General features: G+C 48.3%; 1 protein-coding gene across 1 annotated transcript in view; it reads left to right on the top strand.

The window, feature by feature from the left end:
- Positions 1-1,318: 1,318 nt before the first annotated feature.
- The window catches only part of GPC3 (glypican 3), a 138,365-nt gene continuing 125,247 nt past the window's right edge, over positions 1,319-14,436 (top strand). The window contains exon 1 of the mRNA XM_020810324.3: positions 1,319-1,848. Within this exon, the coding sequence (XP_020665983.3) occupies positions 1,623-1,848 (226 nt within the window). The 5' untranslated portion in view covers positions 1,319-1,622. The remainder of the gene's footprint in view (positions 1,849-14,436) is intronic.

Here is a 14,436-nt window from a genome sequence, read left to right on the forward strand (position 1 = left end):
TACCACCTCAGGCATGAAAATAAACACTATCTGGAGCAAGCAACATTTACCCGCGGCTGATCAGTCCATAAATTTCATGCTGGCTCCAGGTTTAAGATGCAGAGCCAGGGGAGAAACTTCACCGCGTCAGCCTCCTTCTCTTTCCCCATTTCAGACCGAAAACCTTGTCGGCTTCGGTGCACTTCGACCACGTTCAGCTCTGGTGATGCCTCCGCCGACCCTCTTTCTTAGAGGTCATCCTCTATTCCAGAGGCTGTTCAGCCCCCGTTGAAAAGTGTTCTTCACTTTAAGGGAAGTCCAGCCTGTGTCCGGTTTAACGGTAAAGAGCCAAAGAAGGAGGTCAAGGATCTTGAGGTCGCCCATCCCCCACAGAGGTTGATACCTGGACAAAAGCTTCAGAAAGCCTACAGATCACCTCATCACAATTTCCCCCCCGTTCATGTGAGAGGTATTATAATTCTGCTGGAAGGATGAACATCAATTTTTTAAAATTTTGCACCTGAGTATATAAATGGGCTGATATGCGAATCTCTACTTTTCTGGTGCCGTGTATGTCTTAGCGGGAAGCAAGACTGAGATAAAGAGACGGGACCTTTAATTTTTTTCAGGGACCTTGGTGCAGGCTGAGAAACAGACCAAGAGATTCAGCATCAGCTGAAAGATGCTGAGCTCCTAAACGATGTCAACTTCAAGTGTTCCTTTAAGAGAAGCACCACGGACAAGAGAAGTTCTCACTTTGGAAGGGCCTTATGTAGAAGATTTTCCCCTGTAATACAATACTGGTGTAATACAAATAGCAAGCTACCGGGTCAATTCTGACTTCGGGTGGCCCTTTCTAGAGTTTTTCAGGTAAAAAATACTCCGAAGTGTTTTCCCATGTCCTTTCTCTGGGGGTCCCGCTGGCGCCGGGCGGCTTGCCCAAGGCTACCCAGGCTGGCTCTTCTGAGATGCACGTGGGGGAGTGGAATTCCCAGCGTCTGGCTTCTTAGCTAGGGACCCAACTCATACTGGTCATACTGGTTTAGATCGCTCTAAAAAGGTGGTTTGCCCCATTCATGGAGAGAAAGCATCTGCCTCCAGTTACTACTTCCAGATGATTGGCTAGAACATCCGTGTTCAGGAGCATTGCATCTTTGAATACCAGGTTTGAAAGGGCTAGGGGGAGTGAAAGGCTGGAATAGGTGCTAGAGATGGGCGCTTCGTATTCGTATCCAGGCTATACGAATACGAAGCGCCCATCCGTAGGCGGGGAGAGCAGCGACCAGCCTGCCTCCCCTCCCCCGTCCCATTTCCTGACTGCGCTCCCTGCCGCCAAGGGATGCTCTGCTCTGCGCTCCGCTCCGGGCGTCCTCCTGCCGCGGCTTTGCTCCGCGTTCGATCCGGGGCGATCAAGGGCTCCGCGCTACCGCCGCCCCCCCCCCGCGAGCCCCGCGGGAGCCAATGAGAAGCCGGGAAAGTTAGCCGGGAGCCAATCAGGGCCGGGCGGCGCTCGCTTCGGCTTCGGCGGCGGCTTCGGCATCGCGGGCAGGCGCGGCGCTCGGGAGAGGCAGCTGCGGCGCTCCTTCCTCCGCCGGGCGTGGGATGCGCGGGCGCGCTCCGGCCGCCGCCGCCCAAACGCCGCGATGACCGCCGGCCGAGCAGCCTCTGCCGCGGCCGCCTGGCCTTCCTCCTCCTCCTCCTCCTCCTCCTCTTCCTCCTCCTGGCCGCCGCCTTCCCTGCGCCTCTGCGCGCTCCTGGCCGCCGCGGCTTTCCTGAGCGTCCGGGCGGAGCCCACCTGCCAGCGGGTCCACGCCGCCTTCCAAGCCCTCCAGCCGGGCGCCAAGGGGGTGCCCGACAGCCCCGGGCCAGGTGAGTGCGTTCCCAGGGCCGGCGGAGGGGGGAGGAGAACGGGAGTCCGCGAAGAGCCCGCCAACGTTCCTTTTCCAAAAAAAGGAACGCTTTCCCCAGAAAGTAACGTTTTCGAGTTCTGCTCCTGGGGAGGGGACCGGGAAGAGCTGACTTCAAGGCGGTTCCCCCTCCCCCCTCCAAGGGTGAGCCGAGGGGCGTTCTTTCGCTTCCCTGCCCGTGTTCGGTGAACGAAGCGTCCGGTGCGACCCGAAAGCTTCCCAATGCCGGCGGCGCCGGGCTGCCCCGTGGAGGCGCGATCTCGCCTCATCTCTGCCTCGGAGAGCAGGTGAGATCCTTCCCGTTCCCCCAGCAGGGATCGGGGCGCGGGTGGGCGAAGGAGCCGCCCTCGTCGCTTGAGCCGATCGGAGCGGGAAGCGGGCGACCTTCGCCGGCGGGAGGGAAGGGGACGGGGTTTCCCCCCCCCCGCCAGAGGTCCCGGCGTGCGCGGGGGGCACCGGGGGAACGAGGACCTGCCTTCTCCCCCTCTCTCTCCTGGTGCCAAAAACAGCCCTCTGGAGGGCCAGGGCGGCCGGTGAGTCCGGGGAGCACCGGACTAGACGGACCGGGGCGACCGGGGGCTCTCCTTGGCACGTCCCTGCGCCTTGGAAGGGACCGGGTAGCTCTTTGCTGAGACACCCCCCCCCCCGTTTGTCTTGGGGACGAATTCTCGGACCCCCCTTCCTTTCCTGAATGGGAGGATCTCCCCCTTTCATCTGCTGGGGAGAGGCTCGTCCCCAGACACGGAGGGCAAGCCTACATTTTGGGGGAAAATGTACTTAGATTGTCCGCCTTGAGTCCTATTGAGTTCCACCAGGTTTTTCAAGTTAGGGGAGATATTTGAGGGATGTTTGATCATTGCTTCTGTTTTGTTCATAAGCCCCACCTGCATTCACATCCTCTGTTTGAACTCCTCCACACCTGTCTTTTATTTGGCTCTCTTTCTTCTTCCCATTTCCTTGCATGTATCTTTCATCCTTGTCCTACATGCAAACAAATAGGAGTGCATTTCTTGTTACGTGCTATCAAGTTTCTTCCAACTTATGGAGGGCATTTCGAGGTGTGTGACGTGTTAAAGGAGGGTTACACACTTTTGCTGCCTCCCGGTGAGTTTCCATGGTTAAGCAGGGATTTGAACCGCTCTCCCGAGTTTCAGATTGAGGCTTCATTTGTGTCACTGTGCTGGCTGTCCTATCTGTCTGGTCTTCAGTAGGATTCCTGTATCCACAAGGGATCCCTTCCAAGCCCCTCTGTGAATACTGAAAAACGCGCATTATAGCAAACGCTATTCATAGCATGGTCTCTGGCTCTCTCTAGTGGCCAGATCTGGTAATGACATTGTTAAAAATGTATATTTTTGGGGATGCTTCTTTTAGTATTTTTAGACATTGGATATGTGAATCAGCTGATCCTGATCCTGTGGATAAGGGGGTTCTACTGAACCCCTCTCCATCTTTTGCAGCGTCTAGTCTGATGAAGAGATATGGGGTGACCCAAGGAGTTCACACCATTTTATGTACTTGCTTAGCCTATTGTCCATCCATTCTTTTTATTTTTTTACAAAAAAAGAGGAGCATAGCTTGGCCCCAGTTTTTCAGGCTTGCCGTGCGGAAGAGTGCAGGTTTAATTTCCAGCCTCTCCTAGTGAGAAGGAACACGTCCTGAAACCCTGAATGATAGGCTGGGTGGTCTACGGGAAATGGCTGTGTAGTTCAGTGGCAGAGGAGATAACTTTCCATGCAGAAGGTCCTGGGTACAGATTCTGCCATTTTAGCAAGGCTGCAAGGGAAGCGCCCTCTCCCCTTTGGGCTGGACCGCCCAGAGAACTGTTGCTCACCTGGAGACAACCCCAAGCGAAAGAGACCCAAAGTTGGTGCAGAGCGGCTTCTGACGTTTCTTAGGGCAGTTGCAGGTTCCTCGGTGCTGGGGCTGACTCTCCAGCAGGTCCTAGTGGGAGACCTGGAAGGGGCAGAGGAGCCCGGATTGTTTTATTCAGGCACTGAAAGGACTAAGTCCGAGGAAGACCCATCAGCGGTAAAATGGGGCTCCTTAGTGCCTCCGAGGGCAAGGGGGACAAAGCAAAGGGCTGCAAAGTCATCTTGTGTGTGCTTATTTTCCACAAAGTGCGACAGTGTGCAGCTGGGCTTATTTCCAGGTCGGTGTGTTTAAAACTGTGCAGCCTCGGATATATTTATGTGCAAGTAAACTCTGTTGGATATCGTGGCACGTAACTGCTGGGTAAAAGCGCGGGCAAGATTGTGCAGTAGCTCTCTGGGAATCCAGTGGCTCCGTTTACAAACAAAGGAACAGGGCTGTTGTAATGCCAGGCTTCCCCACCTGGGTGTCCCCCAGAGAGCTTCCACTACAACTCCCATTTTCCCCAGCCTGCCGGAGCACGTTGGCTGTGGATCTTTCAGAGTGTGTGTATTCCGACCCAATCTGGAGCCGCCTAGGTTGAGGAAGGCTGCCTTACAACTCAAGGGGGGGGGGAACAGACATAAAAGCGTGCATTAACAACGGGGGGGGGGGGGAGCTGATGGTGGGGGTGCTGCTGGGTCAGGGGTTTTGCATAACAGACATGCGGGATTGGACTGGGGGGGTGTCCCCGTGAACCCTGGGGTGGCGTTTGCAAAGAGCTCTTTCAGAAGTGGGTGACGCTTACCTTGATGAGTAGGGAGACTGGGTTTCCTCTGGGTGGTCAGGAAAAAAGAAATCTTCCAGGGAGAGTTTTGCAATTCTTGAATGGCTCGGTCATTGTTGCTGAATGAGTCAAACAACTCCCCCAGTTGCAAATTCGGGGAACAGTTTTCTCTGTCCCTCTTATTGACCCTAGGAAGAGGTTTTCTGCCCTTTGGGTGGAAGTAACCCCCTTTTTCTCCAGGAAATCCTGACTTTCGACCTGCGATAGCTAAGCGGCTGTTCTGAAAGGGAAGCTAAGAAAAGCAGCAACGCTAGGGATCCTGAACGCTGTCTTGCTCCCTCTGTGTTTCTTCTTTATACTCTCACTGCCTGTTTCAGAAATGCAGCCCCTTCGCTGGAAAGGAAAGCCAGCAGTCCAGCTGCACTGTCAGGATCATGTCCTGCAAAAGTGACTCATGAGCAAGCCTGGCTAAGCTCCATGGGGGGTGCTTTCACATCTGGAAATGTGTAGAACCACCAGTGCAGGGCTTTAGGCTGATTGCTCTTCGGATCCGGCTGCCGGCGGGCTCTCAAAAATGTGTGCATTGTCTGAAGCTGAGTTGGGAAAAAGTTACTTTCTGGGGATTTTCCTCCTCAGAATTCCCCGGGCAGAATGGCTGAGCTGCGAGGAAGCTTGGAGCCGAGAGCAGGGGTAGCTCACGGATCAAGGGGCACTTCATCCCCAGAATTTTTGGGGGGTACGGCTGAGAAGGGACGATCTCCATCTCGTGCTGGTTGCAATCTGCCAATAGCTAAGGATCTGGGATTCTGCAGTTCATGTTTTTCTTCAGAACTTGCTACAATAGCCTTCGGTAAATGTTTCTCTCAGCCTGTGTTTCCATCTGCACGGTTTGTTTATTTGGTAAGGGGTTTAAGATGTTTACACCCTGCCTTTCTCCGCAGGCGGCTTGGAGTGTTAAAAACAAACAGTGTAAAAACTGGAAGGGAGGTGGAAAAAAAGGCAGACGAAATGGAAAGCAAACCAGCAGCCCAGGTCTTAAGCCACCAGTCCCTGAGGGAAAGCCTGCCTGCAGAGAGACAGCAGAGACGGGGCCAGGCTGGCTTCTGGTGGGAGGGAGTTCCACAGCTTGAGAGGCGCAACAGAGAAGACATGGCTTTACCAAATGCATCAGCAAGGAGGGTGGGAACCGGGAGAACGGCCTCCCCCCAATGACTTTAAAACCCAGGCAGGCTCATCAAGGGGAAATGTGGTCTTCCACGTAGCTTGGACCCAAATCTTTGTAAGACTTGATCAGGCAAAACCAGCACTTTGAAGGGTGCCCAGAACGAGATTGTTTTTTTTTCTTCCACTCAGGGGGTTTCTCATCCTCTGGATGTGGTTGAATTGCAACCTCTTCTCGCCCTAACCAGCATAGCCCACAGTGGAGGAGGATGGGTGTTGTAGTCAAACAACGTCAATAGGGCCACACCGTCGTCATCCCTCTCACCCAGACGTCGGCATCCTCCTCCTTCGGGGCCCTCAAAAACAGGGCCGTGTGTTTTATGCCCCCTTGTTTGTGTGCTGACGTGACTTGACTTTGGGGGCTGGAGGCGGGAATCCTTGACCCTGCCCCGTTTGTGGCTTTCTGTAGGGGAAGAGACAAGAATCCCGTCGAGTCCAAGGAGCACTTCTCTGGAGTAGAACACGTGGGAATTACTTTGCCTTTTCAGATCCGTGGAGGGGAAGTGACTTTTGGAGAGCTGTCAGCCTACAGATCGTTTATACCGTCCTCTGACAAATGCCTATAGGCGGGCGGGGAGCTGGTGTGTTGTGTGTGCTGGAAGACAAGGATTTTAATTCAGGGAATTTATGGTCCTCCAGATCTCACTGACAAACAGGGTGCAAAAATGTTGATGAGGTTTGTCAATATTTTAGAGCCACACCCTGGCAGGAGAATAAGATTTCCCCCTTTGCCGTTTGCATTGGTCCCAAAGCTTGAGAGGGGGGGGGAAGAGAATCTCCTTTAGACTACAACTCCCAGAAAGCCATGTGGCCTGGGGGAGGGCAACAGGGAGTGCCTCCCCCCCTTTCAACATGCCTCTCTCGAAAAACAACTTTTCCAGGCTGTGGGAATAAGCTTTTTTCTTCCCATTAGTTCCACTGATGCTCAAACGTCCCTCCGTACTTCTGGAGGAACAGAGCATGTTCAGATAGCTCTTAACCATCAAAGCGGCTGCTTGACTCCTAATGGTTTTTAATCCTCCCCCCTTCCCTTTTCAAAGACTGGCTTGTAGGCGGGAGAGGCTGGGATGTAATTAGTTCTGAACTGGGTCAAAAATAAAAGCCTTTTGTTCATAATGACCGAAGGTCCTCCCGGGTGACATCCACAACTTTTGCTTCGTGAAGGACTGGGGGAAAAAAAATTGATCTTCCCGAGGGAAGGTCTGTGATCCGTCTCCCGCAGTATTGGAGGTCAAACAACTTCAAGTCCTTAAGTGTGGCGGGTGCACAGCTGGAGCATCATCGGCTGAAAATGCCTTGGGTTCAAGCACTCTGTGGTTTAGGTTCTGGGGCTGGGAGTTCAATTCCCCACTATGCATCCTTGAGAGGGTCTGGACTGGTTTTCTGGGGTTCCTTTCAGCTCTGTAGTTCTGAGATGATGATTCAAAAAGACTGGATACAATCAAAATTATAAAAACATTGATTGGCATTACGTAACAGATACAAGTTGTAACTAAAAACCTAAGGATCTGTTAAATATCAACGTACAGTGCTGCCTCGCTTAACGATGATAATTGGTTCCCAAAAAATCACTGTTAAGCGATTTCATCGCTAAGCGAAACACGGTTTCCCACAGAAATGCATTGAAAACTGGATAATCCGTTCCAATGGGAACGGATTGCTGTCCTTAAGCGAAAATCACCATAGGAAACACCACTAAGCGAAACAGGGTTCCCCAATTGAAATGCATTGAAACCTATTCAATGCATCTCAATGGGGGGGGAAAAATTGCAACAAATTTAAAAAGAGTCGGAACAAAGTCAAATTAGTTTAACAAAGGGTTTATTAAGTGCACTTATGATTTCAAGCATTCTAAACATTTTAAAACATTTTTAAACATTTAAAAAACAGCCAACATGAGGCTGTCAAAACCATCGTTAAGCGAAACAGGGGGACTCAAACTGTCATCGCTATGCGAAGCATGGTCCCAAACATCGCTATGCGAAAATCACCCATAGGAGCCATCGTTAAATGGAGTGCAAGATCGCTCCGAAAAAGTCATTGCTAAGTGATTTCATCGTTAAACGAAGCAATCTCTAAGCGAGGCACCACTGTACTATATATACTGTTCCTAACATTGCCATTTTTTGTAGATCTGATGATGTCATTTCTAAGATCTGCAACCGCTTATAATACTGTGTGAAATTTCTTGATGTTGTTCCCAAAGCCCCGATGACTATGGGGACCCCCAAAGTGTGTTTCATTCACAAGTGAGATGCTTTGATGGCCAGGTCTCTGTATTTTGTTAGTTTTTCCAGTTCTTTATTTTCAGCGCTGGCATCTCCTGAAATTGCAATGTCAATGATCCAGACATTTTTTCCCCTCATTCTATTATTACTATGTAATATGACTCCTTGGGTCTGGAAATCCCACAAGATCTTGATGATGATGATTTGGAAGTAACGGGTTGTCTAAGAGGGGCTTGCTGTTTAATATGTTTTTATTTTCCCTCTTCTGTTGTTTGTATTATTTATTTTAATATTGCAAGCCGCCTTGGTCCCTCTTGGGGAGAAAGACGGGGTACAAATATTTTAAATCCACAAATACTGTGGGTTTGTTCTTAGGAAACCCCAGTTCTTGGTGACAAAAACAGAAGAAACCCTTCTGCCATTGTCTTGGTACCTCATTGTCACCTTCGCAAATTGTTGGGAGAGAAAAAACAGGTGGGGGAGGGGAGACAGTACAGCGCAGTGGTTATAGTGCTGGTTTACAATGCAAAGAAGCGCTTTGCATGTATACCTTCCTTATAGATGGAAGAAATGTTTTCTTTGGGTAACACGTTTGCAGAATCCCCGGGCCAGGGTGGCCACTGGTTACTTGGCCTTGTTGTGGAAGTTTCTGAATCTAGAAAAAAAAATTTTTTTTTTCACAAACTCTGCCCTTCCCTACCAATGGTGATTTCCAGTTTTTATTTATGCGGACGCTTCTTACCTTATTACACTTTGTAAAAGCCGATCTATCTATATGCACTTGGTGTAATCCACTTGACAGGTTTGCAAATCCAGCGAGTTCTTTTGAAGTCAGCTTAAGTGGAGCTCATTTTGAGAATAATAAATTGGCTGAGGAAGGGTGCAAAAAAAAAAAAAACCCTGATGGATTGAGTTAAGAAGGTGTTATGGAGTGGAGATTGATTTACATATGCAAAATTGGAGGTGATCTCTCTCAAATACAGATGTCTGCACGGGGCCTCACTGTAGTTTTAGGTTAGGGGTGGAAAAACCCATCAGAATATTTGAATGATCAAGTAAGCAGGACTTCCAAATTTAGATATCAACACGCAGATTGGAGGCCCATGATGGTGTCATGTTTGCCTCAAGAGAACCATATTTAAGGGGAAATGAGTTTTGTAGTATCTTAGTATCTTCTGTAGCATCTGTAGTATCTTTATTATTAGGATCAGTAAAAGGTTCTCAAAGACTCTCTAGAAAAGACCATGATGTTGGGAAAGTGTGAAGGCAAGAGGAGAAGGGGACGACAGAGGACGAGATGGGTGGACAGGGTCACCAAAGCGACCAACATGAATATGACCCAACTCCGGGAGGCAGTGGAAGACAGGAGGGCCTGGCGTGCTCTGGTCCATGGGGTCACAAAGAGTCGGACACGACTAAACAACAGCAAAAACAAAAGGTTCTCAAAAGAGTCAGCTTTTGAGTTCTGCAAAGCTGGTCTCCAGGCAAGGTGGTGAAAATGAAGAAGCAGTAGAAGAAACCAAAAAGACCAATGAACTGTCCAGGTAGTGGCAGCCATAGTATCTGTAGGCAGATTGACTTCCGGAACAGAGGTTGATGATTTACAGCCAAAGTGAACATTACCTATAGCTCTTCATTTGAAGAGGTCCCTTCTTAAGTGCTGGCAATGTCTGTTTGTCACAACAGATGCTGGACACTTCCTGTAGTTTGTAAATTGGCTTGCTTTGGGTTCTGATTGGCCACTTGGGTGCAAGCATAGATTTCATTTGCAGGTGTGACGGCTCAGTGGCACAAAGCTGTTGTCAGACTCACACCTCTAGAAGGCTAGAATGATGGGCTAGGTATAATGTATAACGTGGCCCATATTTGGAGCTTTTGAATCAGTTTAGAGCAAGGACATGGGGGTAAGATTGCAAGCTTTGCATCATGCTTCAGAGAACATGCTGAATGTACTGGAGGCTGGTAACTAGGATGCGTTGTAAAGAATGGAAAACAACATGAAAGAGGTTCTTGCTTCTGCTTTCATGGCATTCTGTTGATTCATGTTTCCCTCATTCATTTTCCCTTTTGTTGACCTGTTGTATATAAAGCCTTCTGCTTGATTTTTTTATGAGACAGTCATAAAAAGAGAGGGTTGTCAGCTGCCGAGCAGAGCATTCTGGGGAAACCAGGAGTTGGAATCTTCAAAAGGGCTTTTAAACTGATTTTTCTTTCTCATCCTTACTGTCCCTTGAAGAAGAATAGATTGTGAAGGATGAATATGATAACATAAGCTAGTGCCTATGTAGGCTGGATGATAATTGGTATTTGTTTTTCAGGTCCTGTTGCTGGATTTTTGAGTCGAAGATTGGCTGTGTGTTGCCTAGCCTCTGCTTTTTTTTAGAGTAGTTCTTAAGGATTCTGTAGGAGTTTTGGAGAAGTGCCAGAAAGGATGCAGTTGTGTAGAAATGAAACAAAAGACTCTTTCATGTGTAATGAAAGTAACTGCTACACAAATGGCAAAACAGAATGAAAGAGGTACCCCCTCCCACAGAAGAATCACAAACGAATCCAGCATGAAAGGTTTCAGCATGTACGTCCCTACTTATTTCTATGACTTCGCCAGGATGATGAATCTTTTGCAGGTTTTGGGCTATACAGGAGCTATCTAAAACGGTTACCCCCAAAATAGATCCAGCAGTTCAGAGAGCTTCCTTAAAGTTCGGCCTGGATTCTGGAGTGGGTTCATCGCCCTCTCACTTGAGTGCTTGAATGCCTTTTTAAAGTTAAGATTGTTTTTAAACAATTACTCGCTTTTAATTTTTTCAAGTGTATATTAATTAGCATATAGTTTAATTGGTTTTTAAATGTTCAACTTATGTATTTAATTCTTTTTTTTAGAATATGGTGAGCCACCTCGAGTCCCCTTTTTTAGGAGAACGGCAGCCTATAAATAAGACGAATAAATAGATTAAATAAATAAATGAACTGGAGTCCATGAAAGCTCGTGTGTCGAGTCTCTTTGTTGACTTGCTGCCAAATGTTCTTGCAACCCCCAGCAGTCCTCAGTTGGCAAATGCCTTGGTGAGGAGCTATGGATGTTGCACTTGGGCCACTCCAGAAATTCGTATTTTGCTCACACTTCGCCTAAAAGATAAATATGACAGTGGGTAAGAAGGGAAGGCAGGAAGCTTACTGGTTACCATTCTCTTGGGTATGGGGGAGATGGTTCTTCAGACAGCCACACTCTGGACCATTATGGACTTTAAGGGCTAAGATGTTGCACCGACATATTGTGCGCTCAAAATAAAATTTGGAACTCGCGAACAGAAATTCCACTTTCCGTAGACTGTGCTTAAACTTACTGGATCTGGAACCAGGTGAAGTTCCTGAACATTTCCCAAGGTTTGCCCCATGATGAGAGGTTGCAGTAGTCAAGCTGGGTTGTTTCCCTCCAAAGAACGGATGATCAACAAGCCAAACGTACCGCAGTCACATCTTGAGAAGATGAACCACCGGCCCACGAGGTTGGAGAACAATACCGAAATGTTCTGGCAAAACGGTCCCCAAGGTGGGAATATTTTGAAGTGTCTCTTGATGCAGTTTGTTTATACACCATCCTTGTTGCACGAACGACGCTTGGGCTTCTGCTTGCTGTGTCAAATGCTGTGCTATGGCGTTGTAATGTGAGCAGTGACGGTCTCCTTATCCATCTTGGGAAGAGGCCCATTTCTGGCGATCTCTAAGAGTAATTACATTTAGATGATCGTCTTTCCAGAACAGACTGCATAAATCTTCATAATCAGGGAAATATCGCTCAAGAAGGATTGCCAGGGTTCCTAGTTTATTGGCCTTTCTCTCTCTCTCCCTGCTTTTTTCTTCTCTGCCATTTTAGAGCAATTGTCTGATTTCCGTCCTTCTCAATTTACGTAGCCACTGGCTTGTGGTAATGTGTACATGTTTTTCTACTTCAAACAAGTGCGCTTCCAGGGATTGGCAGGGAAGTGAATATTTCCCTTCTTATAATAACCTGGCATAGATAGGAAAGAGCTGGGAAGAAGCCCAGGGGGTGTTGCTCATGAAATGTGCTTTTGGTTTGAGTTATTAGGCGGTGGTAAACGCCTGGGTTTGGTCTCCCAGTTGGTAACGCGGAGGGTTTTTAAGTCTTCGATTTAAGCAGCCGATAAGCAGCAGAAAGCACTCTGCAGAGTCCGTTTTGGGTGTTGCTTGGAGCGGGTGCGTTGGAGACGTGCGAGTCTGGCTTGGCAGGGGTGGCAAACCTGCTTCGAGTCTCCGGCTGAACTTTGAAACGGAGCTGTCCGGAGTGCTGAATTAAATTTTTTTGAGGCGTGTTGAGGTCTGGCACCTTGGAAGAAGGCCTGCAAAATTCAGGTTAAAACCCAGAGCTGCTTCACCACCCTGCAGAACTGGAAATCGCCCTACGGACCTAGGTTGCTACGATGATAGTGATTTAGGCATCCGGCTGTGGACCCAGAGGTTGGATACCCCCACTGGGCCTTCTTGAGAGGGGCTGGAGTCGATGATCCAGAGGGTCCCTTCCAACTCTGCCGTTCTAAGAATCTAAGATTATTCCTGAGCCTTAAATTACACTTTTTTTTGGAGGGGGGAGGGAGAATATGTTAACCCTTTCAAATAGACCAGTACAGCCTTGTTAGTCAATACACTGTTGTCACATCGCCGCTTCCATCAGCTGTATAAAATATTGGTAAAAGATTATGGAACATGCTGCCTGGTGAGATCTGGATGATCAGAAGATGGCCTGTCATGTTTTCTATCGAGGATAAAACGATGTCCGATAAGCTGCACGAAGAAAAGGATGTTAGAAAAAAAACCCCCACATCTCCATGTGCTTTGTTAAGTGCCTTCAAATCGTCTGCAATTTAGGGTAAGCCTACAAATTAGTGACCTGGGAAAGGTCGTATCATTAATGTCCTTGCTCAGATCTTTCGCACACTCCAAAGGACTGACTGTGTGCAAGCTTTTGAGCTCTCCAGAATGTTTCATCGTAAAGACAGTGGGGAGAGGGAAATGCGGGGGCACGTATTCCACTCCCTGCAGATAGAGAGAGAGAGAGTCAGTCTCTCCCCCCCCCGCCTGCTAAGATCCCATTGTCTCTAGCTTGAGGCTGCTCAACCAGGAGAGAGCACCCCTGTTGTTTACAACAGGTTGATCTTCGTGCAAGGGTGCCGCGTATGAGATGCTTCTTTGTACAGTTATTGTTTCTAATTATTATTGTCATTTAATTGCTTGTTAAACCTGCCACGGATTCTGTTTTCATTCTGACTTGTTTAACATTGGGAGCCCCCCTGTGGCTCCACACGTCAGGAGAGAAGCAGCCTACAAATGAGGGCAAGTATAAACAAACAAACAAACAAACAAACCTCCCCAAAAGACCCACTGCGGGCATGGGGAAGCCTTGTGCATGAGTTATGGGGCAATAGCGCAGGGCAGGGACATCCATACTACTTCCTTGACTCTGGTTTAAATTTTTTTTAAAAAAGTTCTGTATTAGAATTAGACTTCCATAGAACTAACAAGGTCTCGTGGAATCTTATTTGGCCCTGTTTAAGGAAAGGGGCTAAATCGAGAAGTTAGTCCCAAAAAACAGCTGTTTAATTCAACAGATATCAGGATCCACTCTAGTTCAGATTAACAGATTTACCCCTGTCCAGTTCTGGATTTTCACTTGGCTTTCCTCTCAACCCAACCCAGGCGCTGTGATTTCCCATCTCCATCCCCGAAAGCCTCTTGAATTTTCCTTTCTCTGTTCATTCTCATCTCGATGAATTCCTCTTTGCTTTAAGGTATCTGTCTGTGGGCCGCAAATTAAAGGCGGCGGGCGCCCTCTTTTTCAAGGTTCCCATATCCTATCTAAAACACTGGGGGACTGGACTTACAGAAAATGGTGGTGATCGGTCAAGCTTTCCCCACACCACAGCAGGGCTGTGTTTTAGGTCTTCCAGCCCATGGACTTTGCTCTCTGCGATAGAGGAGAATGAAAAATATGCTCTTGGAAAATAAAAACAACAACATTCTGCCACAGAGAACTCTTAGAGACAAGAGTTTCTGAGGCTCGTTTTTTGGAAGAAAGGTGGAAACATAGATCAGCAGGTTCTCTCTTCGTGTTTGTTTCTGTGTATAACATTATATATTATTTAATCCATATTTCTAAGTTAGAGCTAATGATGATGCTTTTGGCTGCTTTTCTTCCTCTCCTATTTAGCTCAGCGTGGCAGTTTTCGGGTCTTTTAGTTTGCTGGGTAATTGAGTTTTCTGCTGTTAATTATTTCAGGGCTGTAAGTTGCTCTCTTGATAGCCGGAGAATGCAGGAACAGAACCGTCAAAAACTGCGGCAACCTGCTCCAGGCAAAATCACTTTATACTGTGACCGTTTTAAGGTTTCCCTTCTGCGCCAGGGGATTAATTTTAACAACATCCTGAAGTGCTTTCCTCCAAGTGCGCT

This window comes from Pogona vitticeps, chromosome 11, assembly GCF_051106095.1.
Source record: "Pogona vitticeps strain Pit_001003342236 chromosome 11, PviZW2.1, whole genome shotgun sequence".
NCBI classification, from domain to species: Eukaryota; Metazoa; Chordata; class Lepidosauria; order Squamata; family Agamidae; genus Pogona; species Pogona vitticeps.